This window comes from Balaenoptera borealis (assembly GCF_965194805.1).
Source record: "Balaenoptera borealis genome assembly, chromosome: 5".
NCBI classification, from domain to species: Eukaryota; Metazoa; Chordata; class Mammalia; order Artiodactyla; family Balaenopteridae; genus Balaenoptera; species Balaenoptera borealis.
Window position 1 is genome coordinate 62,203,510 of NC_138862.1, and position 13,942 is coordinate 62,217,451.

At 39.0% G+C, this 13,942-nt stretch overlaps 2 protein-coding genes across 5 annotated transcripts in view; one reads left to right on the forward strand and one right to left on the reverse strand.

Annotated features, from left to right (window-relative positions):
* LOC309630039 (uncharacterized protein) overlaps window positions 1–13,942 on the forward strand; it is a 455,061-nt gene that overhangs the window by 186,914 nt on the left and 254,205 nt on the right. The window lies entirely within an intron of this gene.
* LSAMP (limbic system associated membrane protein) overlaps window positions 1–13,942 on the reverse strand; it is a 651,408-nt gene that overhangs the window by 26,014 nt on the left and 611,452 nt on the right. The window contains exons 6-8 of one of the 3 annotated variants that reach the window (XM_082394750.1): window positions 13,559–13,707; window positions 6,522–6,557; window positions 1,914–3,531 (exon numbers count right to left, since the gene is read on the reverse strand). In XM_082394750.1, the coding sequence (XP_082250876.1) occupies window positions 3,374–3,531; window positions 6,522–6,557; window positions 13,559–13,707 (343 nt within the window). In that variant the 3' untranslated portion in view covers window positions 1,914–3,373. Of the gene's footprint in view, window positions 1–1,913; window positions 3,532–6,521; window positions 6,558–13,558; window positions 13,708–13,942 lie in introns of those variants that run through there. The other 2 variants (XM_082394751.1, XM_082394752.1) reach the window with 2 other exon arrangements.

Sequence of the window (13,942 nt, forward strand, 5' to 3'; positions counted from 1 at the left end):
GATAGATGGGATAATGGCTTTGTGGTGCTTGCATGGCTGGTAACCAGTGTTTAGAAGTGAATGCTAACAACATCAAAACTTTTTCTATGGTTTTATTTGAAGGATGTCAAAGAGAGAGTGTATGCATAATGCAAGGTGAATATGGTGGAAAATGTAGAGAAAACGAAGATCAAGAAATACAGATAACAGGAATAAGAATTTCAGGTGAAAAGGAAAGAGGGAGCCATGGGGCAGACTAAAATTAAAGATTATACTTTTGCAGGGCTATACTATGAAATTTGTCAGGGGCTGAGACTGCATTCATGATTGAATTCTTGGAAGAATATGTATTCTTTCTTTTTTGACTCTTAAGTAGTGCCACTTCTTTTAAGGACTCTTGATCCATATCATGTCTCTGAACCTAGAGCGAAGCTTCCAATGAAAGGACCTCCTTCCTGGCTACACCCAGCAACGCTCCTCACAGTACGTTGCTACCTCCTGCTAAATGTCACACTCTGGCAAACACCGAGGCGAGCTCTCTAAAGACCAGAGAGACCTGCATCAGCATTTTCTGTCCATTCAAGATCCTGGTCTTCTCACCCTTTGGGGCAGCATGCTAACATTTTCTGCTGCAAATCTCACTGAGCTCTTCTTAGGCGGCTTTCTTCCTTTTAATTAAAAAGACAAGACTGTCAATTACTCAAACTTAATCCCAAAATGTAATTGTTACTTTGAAAGATATTTTTTTCTCATAAAGCTCATAGAAGAGAAATATTTCCATCAAATTAAAATTTAGTGGGAGCTTGGATTTAAAAAAAAAATTCATCTTCAAGTCCCTGCTGGCTCTAGAAATCTAAATAGCACAGCAAGGCATAAATACAGGGAGATCACCAGGAAAGGCTGACTGATGTAGGCAGATCCAGACTAGGAAAATAGGAAAAGGCATCAGAAAAGAGTCCCAGGGCTAAAAATTCTCCTTCCTTTAAATTGACGCTGTAGGATTTTTAGCCATTTAGCTTGAAGCTAAATGTAAATTCTGAGAGAGGTAACACTTCCAAGCTTCTGTTGGACATTTAAATAAGAGCGTGAATAAATTTCAGAATTATTCTTGCTAGAAACTTTTAACAGGGAGAGAACAAGAACCATTTAGGAAACAGGGCAGGAGGAAGAATGAAAAGGTGAAAGAGCAAAACACAGACGTGGATTCAACAGAGAGAAGTGCTTGTTACAACTGGGTGTAAATCAGTGGTTTGGGCTACCTATTACAGTTGGGTCTAAATCGTTGAATTGGCTGGTGAAGTATTGATTCTAGGTGAAGTATTGGCACAACTACCCCACTTGGGATAGACCGGGAGGAAGTCAGACTCCTGTTCCCATTAAAGGAGTCAGAGGTGGTTGTCAGGTATTCATGTCAACTCTTAATCATCTTCATTGTATTAATCAGGGCCCATGATTCTGCTGTAAACTTGTGTTGACGTGGCTACCTAAGTTCTATCAAAAAAACCAAGACCCCTGTTTCCATCACCTAGTGGGAAAGGAGAAATGTACTTAAACACTGAAGCCTTTCCTAGGACATGCTTTACACCTTTGAGCAGAAAAAAAGGGCAGGTTCTTTAGATTGATCATTATGGATTAGTCTGACAGGTGGCAATGTGCAAACGGGCATCCACAGCAAGTGCATGAGTGTAGGAGCGTGTGCCACACAGCAGGGAACTGTGCAGCCGGCAGCTCCTCTTAAGTGTAGTATTATGATGGTGGTGAAAAATAATGGAAAGTCTTCTTTATCTGACCGTGGGATACTTCTCTATTTAAACTTGTTAGCAGTGTGGGCATTTCAGACATCCCTAGAATCCAAAATACGTCAAACTATAATGAAGCCAAACTGAATTTTTATCTAACTAATATCCAGGCAACATGATACATGATACAAGTACATCTTTAAAAATTATAAGACATATGTGTATCTGAATATGATCATTTTGCATTCAATATGCTTTCTTTCTAGGAAATTGAAGCTCTATTTTATATATTATTTAAAACACCACTTAGAGCTTGTAGGCATGAAAAATATAATTTCTTTCCCATTTCACAGTTGGAAAAACTGAATTAAAGAGAACAATGTTAGTAATTATCCATGATTAATAGAGGTGTGTATGTAAATCAGCCTGAATAAGTGTGTGAAATTAGATGTGCCGATGCCAGACAGCTCTGCTCGTGTTTTTTAAAGATGAATGCTTTCAAATCTCTGCGTGAGTTGGGCATACACCTCTGTGTGTTGAGTGGGTCTGGAAATGGACTTTGTAAAAGTGTATGGATTGTAAGGCAACTGTATTATATATTATAAGAATTATAATACATAAAATAAATTAGATGAGTGTTTAAAATTCATTAGACAGATATAGCTAATACATATCTAATGAACATGAATGCATACATAATGGTTATTTATAATGTACTATAGATTTATATATGTGTCTGGGTGCAGCAAGGAGTAGATTGGAATTTGGGTGTACTTTGATGATTAAAAGTGTAGGAGAAGGTGCATGTTAGTTTCCTAGGGGTGTAGGGACTAATTGGATTAATACATGCAAAAGCCCTTAGAACTCTATTACATGAGAAGCCCGCTATCTATGTTAGCTATTATTATTATTATTATTATTATTAATATTACTATTTTTATTAGACAAGGTAAAACTGCTGTTATAATAAGGAGCTGAAAAGAAGCATTCTCTCATTGATCCCTGGGATAATATCCTACAGAAAATAAATGAAGCTGTAGGGATAGTCCAGCCACCTTCACAGCATGGGATCTTTGTAGGATTTTTCTCCCAGTTTTCCTTCCTTGCCAGCGCAGTCTGATTTGAGAACCCATTCCTGGGAGTGCCGGCTGAGGGCAGGTACATCTCCTCCTCTTTCTGGAGATAGAATCTGGCTGTTCAGATGCCAGGCCCACCCACAGCAACACCAGTCTCCCTGTGGGAGGAAGCAGGCCAGGAGGAGTGCAGATTTCTGCAAGCCTGGTTTGTTTGTGGATATTAATTTTTTTTTTAACTTTAATTGTGGGGCGTGTTTTGTTTTCAGAGTGAGCTTTAGACAGCTGTATTAATCATGCAAACCCAGCCATGCACAATGTGTTTTATCAATGGAAAAACAGGAACGGAATGGCAAGCAGCTGTGAACAAACCCAGTGCAGTCCCTGAACCTGGAAGATAATCTCAAACATTTCCCAAACCTACTAGCCACACGGGGTTAGTGAATGGAAAGGCTGTTCACTTGGAATAAATAATCAGATGGGAGGCAAACAGGGTAGACAGATTCCAGGGTTATTAATTTTTTTTTTTTTTTTAAAGTGGCAGCAGTTGTGGCCAGAGAGCCTTGAGCTCGAGGGAATTCTTCACTTGAGGGTGATAAACACACAACGGTGGTTTGTTCTTGTCCTTTTCTCTTCTTTCCCTTTATTTTTACTTCCTGAGGCAGGTTTCATCACCTCATTCTGCACCTGCGGTCCTTCTAAATGTGAGAGCATCTCTGGTGCACGTCTGTCATGAGGGGCTGTGCATGGGGAGGAGACGGGAGCAATGTTACCCGATTCTCAGTATTCAGAGCCCTCAGGAAATGATTTGAGACTAACAAAGTGAGAAAAGTTCCCTCAGACATTTAGAGCTGGCTCTTTCCTCATTTTACAATTCAGTGGATTTTCTGCAGCGATGTAGTCAGGGGTAGTTATGCAAATATATGCAATTCAGGACTCATTTCAGAATAAATAAACCTAAATTAAAATTAATGGAAAAAAACACCTATCAGAAACAGATCAAAAATGGCAATTTTATTTATTTATTTATTTATTTATTTACTTATCTTTTAAATTAAGGAGCAGGGAAGCATCCTGATTTTTTTGTTTTGTTTTGTTTTTGGCATAAGAGGAAAGGAAATTTGAAAATTTCTGATTGGCCGCAGACAATACAAATTATCCTTTGGTGTAATTCCAGTATTATTATTATCACTGCAGAAAATCAAGCAATGTGATGAAGGAAACCCAAGGGAAACACATTTGATTTACTGAGCCTTGTTCTTTTTTAATCACAGCTTGAAGAGGTTTAGGACTGCATTCCTGCTGCAACTCTGCTGTTTATCCCCAGTCACCTTGATGAGCCATGTAGAGAGGGCATAGGAGGGGAGACCCTCCAATGAGAGATATTAACAATGAAGCAGCTGAAATTAAACATGTGTTTCTGTTATTAGAAAGTAGGAGGGAAAGTTCTCTTTTTTTATGTTGGGAGGAGGGAAAAGGAGCTTGGGGACTTTCTCCTACTTTCAAAACACCTCATGGAAATGAATCAGCTTAAAATCCTTCAAGCCATTTGCATCAACCATCTGCATATAGACATCTTCACACTTTAGGATGGAAAGGTAGGATTACACATAGATGATGACAATATATAATATTTAATTAAATGAAGGTGTCTCGTGTTATAGTTATGACCACAGTGAGGTCATCTTTTCTTAGATATTTCGGTACACAAGGGACACTATAAAAAGGGTTAAGGATCCCATACGTTAGTATTTTTTTCCACAGGAAACTGCATTTCACATGGGCTGCCATCTTGATTGGAAAGAAGAGAAGAAAACAGATTTGATTCTAGAAAGTAAAAGTCCTTGTAAGGAACAGGAAACTTAAGAGGGCACTTTCTATAACCACCTCTCTCACCAGCTACCCCAAGTCTCCATGAACAGCTTTTCAATTTCTACGAGCAGAAGCCCTAAGTATTAGTAGTAAGATAAACTATATTCTCTAAAACTATTGGATCTATGGAAGTTATCTACACTCTATCTACAATGTAAAATCAAACTAGGGTCATTCTCCAATCAACAGTTCTGTTTGTGGGAAAATAACAAGTTCAACAAAATCCCACATGCTCCATCCTGGTCCAAACTGTTTTTCAATATCAAACAGCTGTCCTTTGTGAACAGTGTCTGGCTTCATTTTGTTCAATGTTATATATATCATAAAGAGTGATCAGATAAAATGTTTGACTTTGTGGCTGTAGAACTGCTCTCACAAAGGATACCTCGAGTCATAGTGACACTGTACAAAGCTCATCTTGGATGGAGCATGACCTCTTTGAAAATGTTATCCATTGGGACAAACGCGTATGTGCATGTTTGTCACATCAAGATATTTGCAAGATCGCAACATGATAAAATGGTGTCAATCTCTGCAGCAACAGTAGAAGATAAATGTTTTAAAATGACTGTGGCATGTCAGGAATTCAAAATGGGATGCTTTCCATGAACACTGAGTTTCTTGTCAAGTCTAAAAAACAGGCACATTTTAACAGTCTTATTTTTAGTGACTGGGATAAGAAACAGGTTTCATCAATGTTTTAGGGAAGAATTTTATTCAACAGAGTTCTTCTAAAAATAGTTTTGCCCCTACTTCAAATTTAAGAATAATTCTTTTATTAAGCTGTCTAGTTGATCCTTGAAACCTTGCAATTCTCATTTCTAATATAATTAAAATAAGTTTGCATATGTGTGAATACATACATATGTAAAACATTGCATTATTGACACTCTCCATATCTACACCCAATTCTGGCCTAATTTTTAGTTTGGACAGGTGTTAATGAAACATGATCCATCTTCAAATGTATAAAACAGCAGCCTCCTACCTTTAATTCTGAGCACATTTCCTTTAGAGTGTATACAGTAATCTTGTTTAATTGGATTTATTTTTTCCACACTAGGCTCCACATGGCCTACTTTCCATTTTTTCTCAAGTCTTTGAGTGTTATTTGCAAATCACTTTTCTGGAATTTAATTTCAATGGTAGGTTGGTTTCATTTCAGGTTTTTTTATTGTTTTAATTTTATTTGCCAATTTGCCTTTAAATGCCCTTAAGCGAGAAGGTTGGGGCTGCACTGCACTTGCAGCTAAACGTGATGTAGAAGGCAAGATTTAATTTGAGTGTGTAGAGAGTTCTGTGCAAAGGAATATGGAATGATTACCTTGTTTTCTTATTTGTGTTTTCTAAAATAGTTATGTTTAAAAGGAAACGCCCCCAAATTGGTCAAGATTTTAAGAAAAGGTAATGTCCTTGTAATCTGGCTGAGTTCAACCTTTGGTAATAGATAAATTCATTTTTACAAGTAATACAAATGACTTCAGATTAGGATTGTATAAGGTGGTCAGTTAGAGGATTTATATTTTTGTGAGCTACAGGATTTAACCGGCTGTGTTCCAAATATGTGAGTTCATAGTTACCTGTAATATGTATTAAAAGAACAAAAAATTGCTGTCTGAGTTTAGCACTGTCTCGCCGTGTAGTGACCAACTTGAAGTTAGGTCAGGTACAGACCAGTTACCTGCCTTTCAACTAGTGTGAGGGCAATCGATTGACTTTTTTTGAAGGTTTAAAGAAAAAAATGATTCCTTTTGTATGCGAATTTTGTGAAGGTGCTTCCCCCTTTTTGTGTTTTGCACAGTATAGATGATGGAGAATGACCCAGCAACAGAACTACAACAATAAAAATCATACTGACCTTGAATGGGGTGGGGGACTGTGGGTGAAACACGCTCTAAAGGGGAAAAAATAGTAAGCATCATGGAGAATTTATATAGCTAGATATAGATATATCTTACTCATGTTTAGCTACTCAATTATAAAACAGATGAATTTTCATGCCTATGGGATCATATCTCCTGTAAAGCATTTGTCTGTCCTTCCTGCCAACACTAAATTATCAGAGAGCTATTAGTAAACTTTAACATCCAAAGTCTTTAAAAAAAAACAGCTACAGTAGGGGATAACATCTTATTGTGGTAACCCTACAAACAGGATCCTGCCCTTCTCGGGAAAATCCACCAAGATTACAGATTTTGGGGGGTGCTGGTATTGAGGGTATTTAAATTAGTAGTGATCAAATTCAGGTCATTCATCTTGGCCCTGGTTCTGGGCTCTTTAACTTTGGACAGATGAACCTGTGGTAACTAAAGACTCCTTTCCTCCCTTTAAGCCCTACAGTTCATATCAGCTTTAGCCAAGCATCTAGAAAATTTATTTTGGTAAATACTTATGCAATTTTTCCCTCAGATTTTTCCTTCCACATTACTGATATCAGTGCAAGAGTAATGCAAAGATACTAAGCTTCTTGGCATGATAAAATCTGATTTTTAGTCTTTTCCTTAATCCCACCCTCTTGTGATAATACAATCTCATCTTAAGTTTGATCAACAGTCAAATTTGCTTGATGACACATCCTGTTCAGTAGTAAGACGTGCTTTTCTTTTAAACACTAGAGTCTCAGCTTATGAGACGTTCACAGTCCCATCCCCAAGCTACTGACCATAAATTGAACGTGCTGAAAGAGTCCAGGCTTTAAGGTATCCTCTATTTGTCTCATCAAAACCCAGGTTTAATTCTAAATCCTCCTCTGAGGCTCTTTCAGAAAGATAGAATGTTGCATTAGGGATAGGATGCATTACTTGCTACCCCCAAACCCTATAATGTAATGTAATCGTAATACTTTTCTACATTCCTCCTAGCAGCTTGGTTAGATAAAGACCAGTGATAAATGAAAATCAACAAAAATCAAAACCGTAAAAAGAAAAGCATATGTTCACATTCAAATCTGATCTGCCTGCCATCTTGTATCATAAGCTTAGAAGAGTAGATTTTGCCTGGAATTTGGGCACTCAATACACCTGGACACTAAGAAAACCCAGTCTCCTTGAAGAGTGAGCTTTCCTTTCTTGGATGAAAGTTGTGGCTTAAATGCCAAAGTTTTATAAGTGCATTAAGATGGAACAAGTCAATAATAGCACAGTGAAAAATTGTGTCTTAGTTACACAAGTGTCAAGGAGAAAAATGTTTTAAGCCTCCACTGGTTATCTGGTATTAAGTTTCCAGCTTTGAAAATAAATAGCTAAACTGCTTTCAGCATTTATAGAGCAGTTGGAGACCACTGTCCCATAGTATACTATATCTATCTTATTTTATTCTTATTACAATTATTATTCAGACTGTTTAAATGACTCAGCTTAATATTTTCTCATCACACTGTTCACAGCTGGGTAAATGCACTCTGCCCTCATTTTGACAAGACCATTTATATTGCTAAACATCTCATCCACCCCCCTCTCATTGCCTCTTCAACGATCTCCCAGCTTGTTATTATCGTCTTAGCTCCACCTTATTGTCATCACCTTAACCCCATCACACCCCATTAGTTATTCTCGTTCTCTTAATTTCATCCTACTGGCTTATCATTCCTTAGATGCTTCCCCATCCTAGCTTTTTATCTTTATTCTTCCACCATCATTTCGCTGTATTTCGTAGTTTATGCCAGGGTTTATGGGCTCCTGTAAGAGTGTAAAGTGAAGTAAATACCACTTAAAATGAAAAAGAAATCTCCAACTTTAAACATTTAAACATAGGGGAGAGCAGGAACCTTGGCGCTATGTGCTCTTTTTCCTGCTAGTATTTGAGGAGGTCAACATAGCTTAGCAATTGATTGGGAGGTTTTAAGAACAGAATGCAAGGTTTACCCCAATACGATCTGCTGTGGCTCTTGGTAAGTCTTAAGTCTGAGCTTTGGCTTCTTATCTGATAAATGGGCTGGAGGGTGTTATTGGCTGATTCTGCTCGGACACCATAAAAAACAGTTCAACTGGTGTTAACACTTTGAAAGAAACCCCTCTGAATTAAAAGCACCTAAATGACGAAAGCTGGGGTTGAGAGTAGGGTGTACAGAGAGAGGTAATTTATTAACTCAGATATGATTTTCTTTTATTTTCCAGTGGGTATTGGATATGGTCAATGGTCTCCCTGGAGGTAGGTGTATTCAATGCCTACTCTTAAATCTAAAACTAGTCCTGGTGCCCATCTATTTCCTACTGTATCCACAGAGAGCCCTCAGAAGGAGTTCAAAGCCCATCTTTCAAACTACATGTGGATAGTGTTCAAATAGCTGCTCAAACTGCTTTATTACATGGCATCCAGTAGTAGCTGGTTAAGAGGCTTTGCCAAGCCTTAACTAGCATCATCACGTGGTGTATATTTAAATGCTGGGCCCCAAAGGTAATAACTTAAAATGACTTCTAAAGAAGCAGGGAGGCCCTGATTTTAAGGGCTCTCTCCAGTGCTGGGTTGCTTAGGTTGTTCTTGAAATTTAATCAAGTATAGGTTTACAGGTTAATGATCTTTTAAAATTAAAAAGGAAATTTTAAAACCTCCCACACACAGATGTGGTATGGCTCAGTGTAGATTTCTTTGTATTTTTATTCTTTTGTACTCAGTAGCCTCAAAATACCTTACCGATCCACACATTTCTCTAAAGTAGAAGGTAACTGATCGGTAGGACTGTCCTTTAACATGACGAATGCCTTCCTTTCACAGGCCTAGGGTCAAAAGCTGAGCAGTAGGCTGGACTCTCTGCTCAAAATCTCAATGTGCCAAAGATGAACCAACGGTCTCACTAATCTAGTGGACTCAGGCTGGTGAGGGTTAATGGAAATGGAAGCGGGAGGTGGTGGAAGTAGTGCCCCCGGGTGGGAAGGAATATAACAATATTTAGTCAGTGAAAAAATATCATTCAGTGAAAAAAGGAGAAAGAAGTTAGATGTCTTTTCACCTCCAAACTACAAAAGATACATCTCCTAACATTTTCCCTACATATACAAATCTAGATAATGTGTTGGTCTAGACCCTGCACCCTGGAAGGAGATTACCCGAATTTAAATCCCAGCAGCCTTACTTTGTTGCACTAGTTACTTAACCTCTTTGTATAATGGAGAAATATGAGTGCCTAATAAGGCTGTCCTGATGATTAAATGAGATCACGTATGTCAAGTGTTCGGCACATGCGCAGAGTACCTTGTACATACTCACTTGATAAGAAGTGATGACGTTAAAATCATCTCCCTTATCCTTCCTCCCTACCTGTTGCTTTAAAAATAACTCAATGCAAGCAATAAAACAAGATAAGCTTTCCTTTGCGGATGCCTGGCAGTGTCGCCAGTGTGGATACACGGACGCTGTTATGTTACACATGCTGACAATGGAATGTCTCTTGGCATCACCAGAAGTCCAAGTCTTCACCCATGTGATACATATTCCCACATCTTACAAAAACTAAGGAGCGGAATCCTTGACTGTATACATTGTACCATGGATTAATGTGTACAGAGAAATGATATAATGTAACACTTTGCCAAGGATGAAAGAGATATAAAAGGCATTACTTGGATATATAGGCTAAGGGAATGGATCCTTAATAAACAGAACACTAGAATGTATGGAGGACAAGACAAATGAGAAAGGAATGCTTCCATAGGCTTAGGAAAAATGACTATGAATACAAGGTATTCTTGCACTCTCATTCAATTATTTTGACCCCTTTGAAGATAATATTTGAATAGAGAGTGAAGAGGCATATGTATGTATGTGGTGGAGGACAAGATGTATCAGTGACCGCAAACTGACACTCAGTACAAAGTCAGCACGTCACTGCGGTGGACATGGAAAATGTGCTGATGCACCAGTGAAGACGGATAATCATGAACTCTTCAGGGGCTCCGGCTCTGGGTTTCTACCTGCTGCTGCCTCTGGCTGGCAGCAGCTCACCAGCTGTCTCGTCTGCTTTGTACTGGCTGAGTCAGCAGAACATCCCGCTGCCCACAGAGCGCTCTCTGTCACGGGTGCTGGCCACGGCCGCCCCACCCAAGCATCTCTCCCCTCCTGACCCTGTTCTGTGGAAAAGTACCGCCACCAGCAGTGTCTTCCTTCCTCCCAATAAACCCATCTACTTTGAATCTAAGTGATGGGCAATCTGTTCACACACGTACTTTCTTTTTCTTTTTTCTTTTTCATTTTCTTCTCTTCCTCTCCCCTGCGTGTGCTCTCCTCCTCACCTTTTACCTGTGTAAATTGGTTACCATAGAGCCTTATTCTTAAAGATCCAGCTATGAAGGCTGTAACAACACATCTCCCAAACCCAAATCATGGTGGCAAGGCAGTTGTGGTGGAATTGCCATTCCTGTTACACAAGGAGCAGAGCTTCCTCCTTAAAATGTCGAAGAAATAGGACAGTAGTTTCACTAATATTTGACAATTTTAATAGCTTCTTTTCCCCTCAAAGCCCAGTGACCTTTTGTGTTCTATTCTTCTGTAGGTATTACACCTCCTAACTTTCCCATCAGGTGGGAAATCAATTCTAAGCCGAACGCTGAGGCATGTGCTTCCTCTCCTCTGCCTGCTGTGGTGTGCAGAGCTGGTGCCAGCGCGGGCTGCCTCGAAGAGGGTCCACCGAAGTAGCACATCATTAATCACGGCCCTGTACTCTTCTCAGAGGTATAATGAGGGTAGCTTCTATGAAATCATCAAGGGCAATATGACCATGATATACTTGCCCAATTTCTTGATTCTTAGTTTACAAACAGAAGTTCTATAAGATTCTTGACATTTCTTAATCTTACTGGCTTGAGTACTTTAAGTGGACTTTTGTGAATAGGACCACGGTATTTCAGGGCTTGAGATGACCTTTCATCACCACCAGCAGACCAGCAGTATCTCCATTATCTTTGACCTAGTCCATGCTCTTCCTCTCCTCCTCAAATATTTCCTTTTCCCCTCTTCCTCCCTTTCTCTCTCTCTCTCTCTCTTTCTTTCATACCTGTGAAAAATAGGTTATCATAGAGCCTATTCCATCCTTCTACCCTTCTTCCCCATCCTCTCTCTCAGTCTATAGGTATCATTGTATTTATTATTTGAAAAATATCATTAGCACAGTCCTTTTTCTGGGTGGGATAACAAGAAAAGAAAATTTGCATACTTTTATGTAAATTTATAGTTGCTCACTTTCTCTAACTAACCCAATTATCCTATTTTCTCTTTTCCAATCCCTACAAAACCTCTTGTTAAGTGTATGTTGTTCTACTTAATCAGATCACCTTAGATTTGTTGGAATCTCAAATTCATAGTTGAGGCTATTTTCCCCCCTATTTATGAAATCCCTAACGTCAGGAATGAAACAGGTAAGTACATTTCTTAATAAATATCTTCTCAAGTGTTTTGAGATATCGACGTCTCTAGCTTAAGTAAAGAACACTGATGTTTGGTCTTTGGAGACAAGTAAACAGGGATACGAATTTTAAACTTCATATTGATGCAGCATTTGTAGCATAGCTATATCCCATCACACTTACAGACTGAAGTCAACGGGAGTTATGAATGAGAAACTGAAGGCCAAATTTAGAATAGTTTGTGGTGGTTTTTTTTTTATAAGTGGAGTTGGATCTTGAGCAGTTGTAAAATGGCTTTAATACTATGTTTCGAGGGAACTATCACTTAAATTGATTTTTCTCCTAAAAACTTTTCTCTTGAAGGCTCATCTAAACTGAATAAAGCAAGATGGAGACATTTATCCTGGTCATAGTATTTCTAAATTTTCCAATTTAGCCTGTACAGAAAAACAACAAAAAAACAAACAAATTCCTAGTGGCTTATTATTTCAAAATAATAATAAATATGTTGGACTTTCTCTTTTAGCCCAAATGAACTGTCTAGCCCAGCACGTGGTAACGCTTTTGTTTGTTTTACTTATTCTGATAAATATTTTCCTATTCTAAGTGTGATCATTTCCCCTGATCTCACCTATCGTACTTCTGTTTCTCAGGAGGCATTTGATTCTGTGCTCATAGCTGCCGGACCAACAAGGCAGGGGGTCAGATATCTGACTACAACATGCTGCTCAAAGGAAAGGCTCTAAGGTGGGCTTTCTTATTAATACTAATAACTTAAAATCACTTGTCCTTCCTTAGTCTGCCTTGAGGACCTTCTTTGGTCTTCAGAAGAAGAAGCTTTGCTCCTCTCTCTCACCATGCCATCTCTCCTCCAAAAATATATCAGACAAGTAATGTTTCCTGCTGTCATATGGAAAGCTTTCTGCAACGTTTTTCCTCCCTTAGATTTTATATTATGTTTTAATCATTCATTCCACTCTTCCTCTTGTGTCGTTAAAAATACACTTTCTTTTTACAGCCTCTCCCTTCTCCCAGCACCTTATCCATCCTCACTGAATATTTCTCCCTCAATCACTCCCATCACTGCCATTTTTTAAGTGCCATCCACTTTCCACGATCTTACACCATCTCTGCTCCTTAAAGAGACCATCACCAAAGAGATTTTTGTTCTCTGAATATTCTTACAGTTTAACCAACCAGGAAAAAAAAACAAACAAACAATTAAACTAAAAAAACAAACACATAAACAAGGCAGTTATCAAAAGTACACCAGGGAATAGAGAGGAGAGGTATTCACTTGTAAATCTCATTTTACGCAGAGGGATTGCGAACCTGTGTTTTTGTTTCAGTGGCTATACACTGATTTTTGTTTAAGTTTACCTTTAAAAGGTACGGGAATGATTTTCGAGTTTTCCACGGGAGAACTCCCTCAACTCGGTCCCCCAGGCAGCTCCCTGCACAGGAGAACTCCATCAACTCGGTCCCCCAGGCAGCTCCCTGCACAGGAGAACTCCCTCAACTCGGTCCCCCAGGCAGCTCCCTGCTCTCGCATACTTACTGAAAAGTACGAGGCTGGCGTTGGTGACCCCGAGATTGTTGGCAGCCACACAGGTGTAGTTGCCATAGTGCTCCTCAGTGACGTTGGTCACCGTCAGGGAGGACTGGCCTTCCGTGCTCTTAATCTCAAGGCCATTGGCACTGTTTATCCTAAGGGTTCAAAGACAGAAGAGTGAAGAGAAACACTGATGAAGATTTGGTATAGTAATTTCTTTGTCATCATTACATTGGAGAAAAAGGAGAGAAAGGAAGTAGGTAGAGCTTGTCGTTCCTGCTCAAGTCCTCATTTTAATCGTGCGATCCCATAGTATCAGAACCAAAGTCCATTGATGGAGAAGACTTGGGAATGGATGAGTTTCATTAGGCTTTGGTTTCTGCTCTAGGA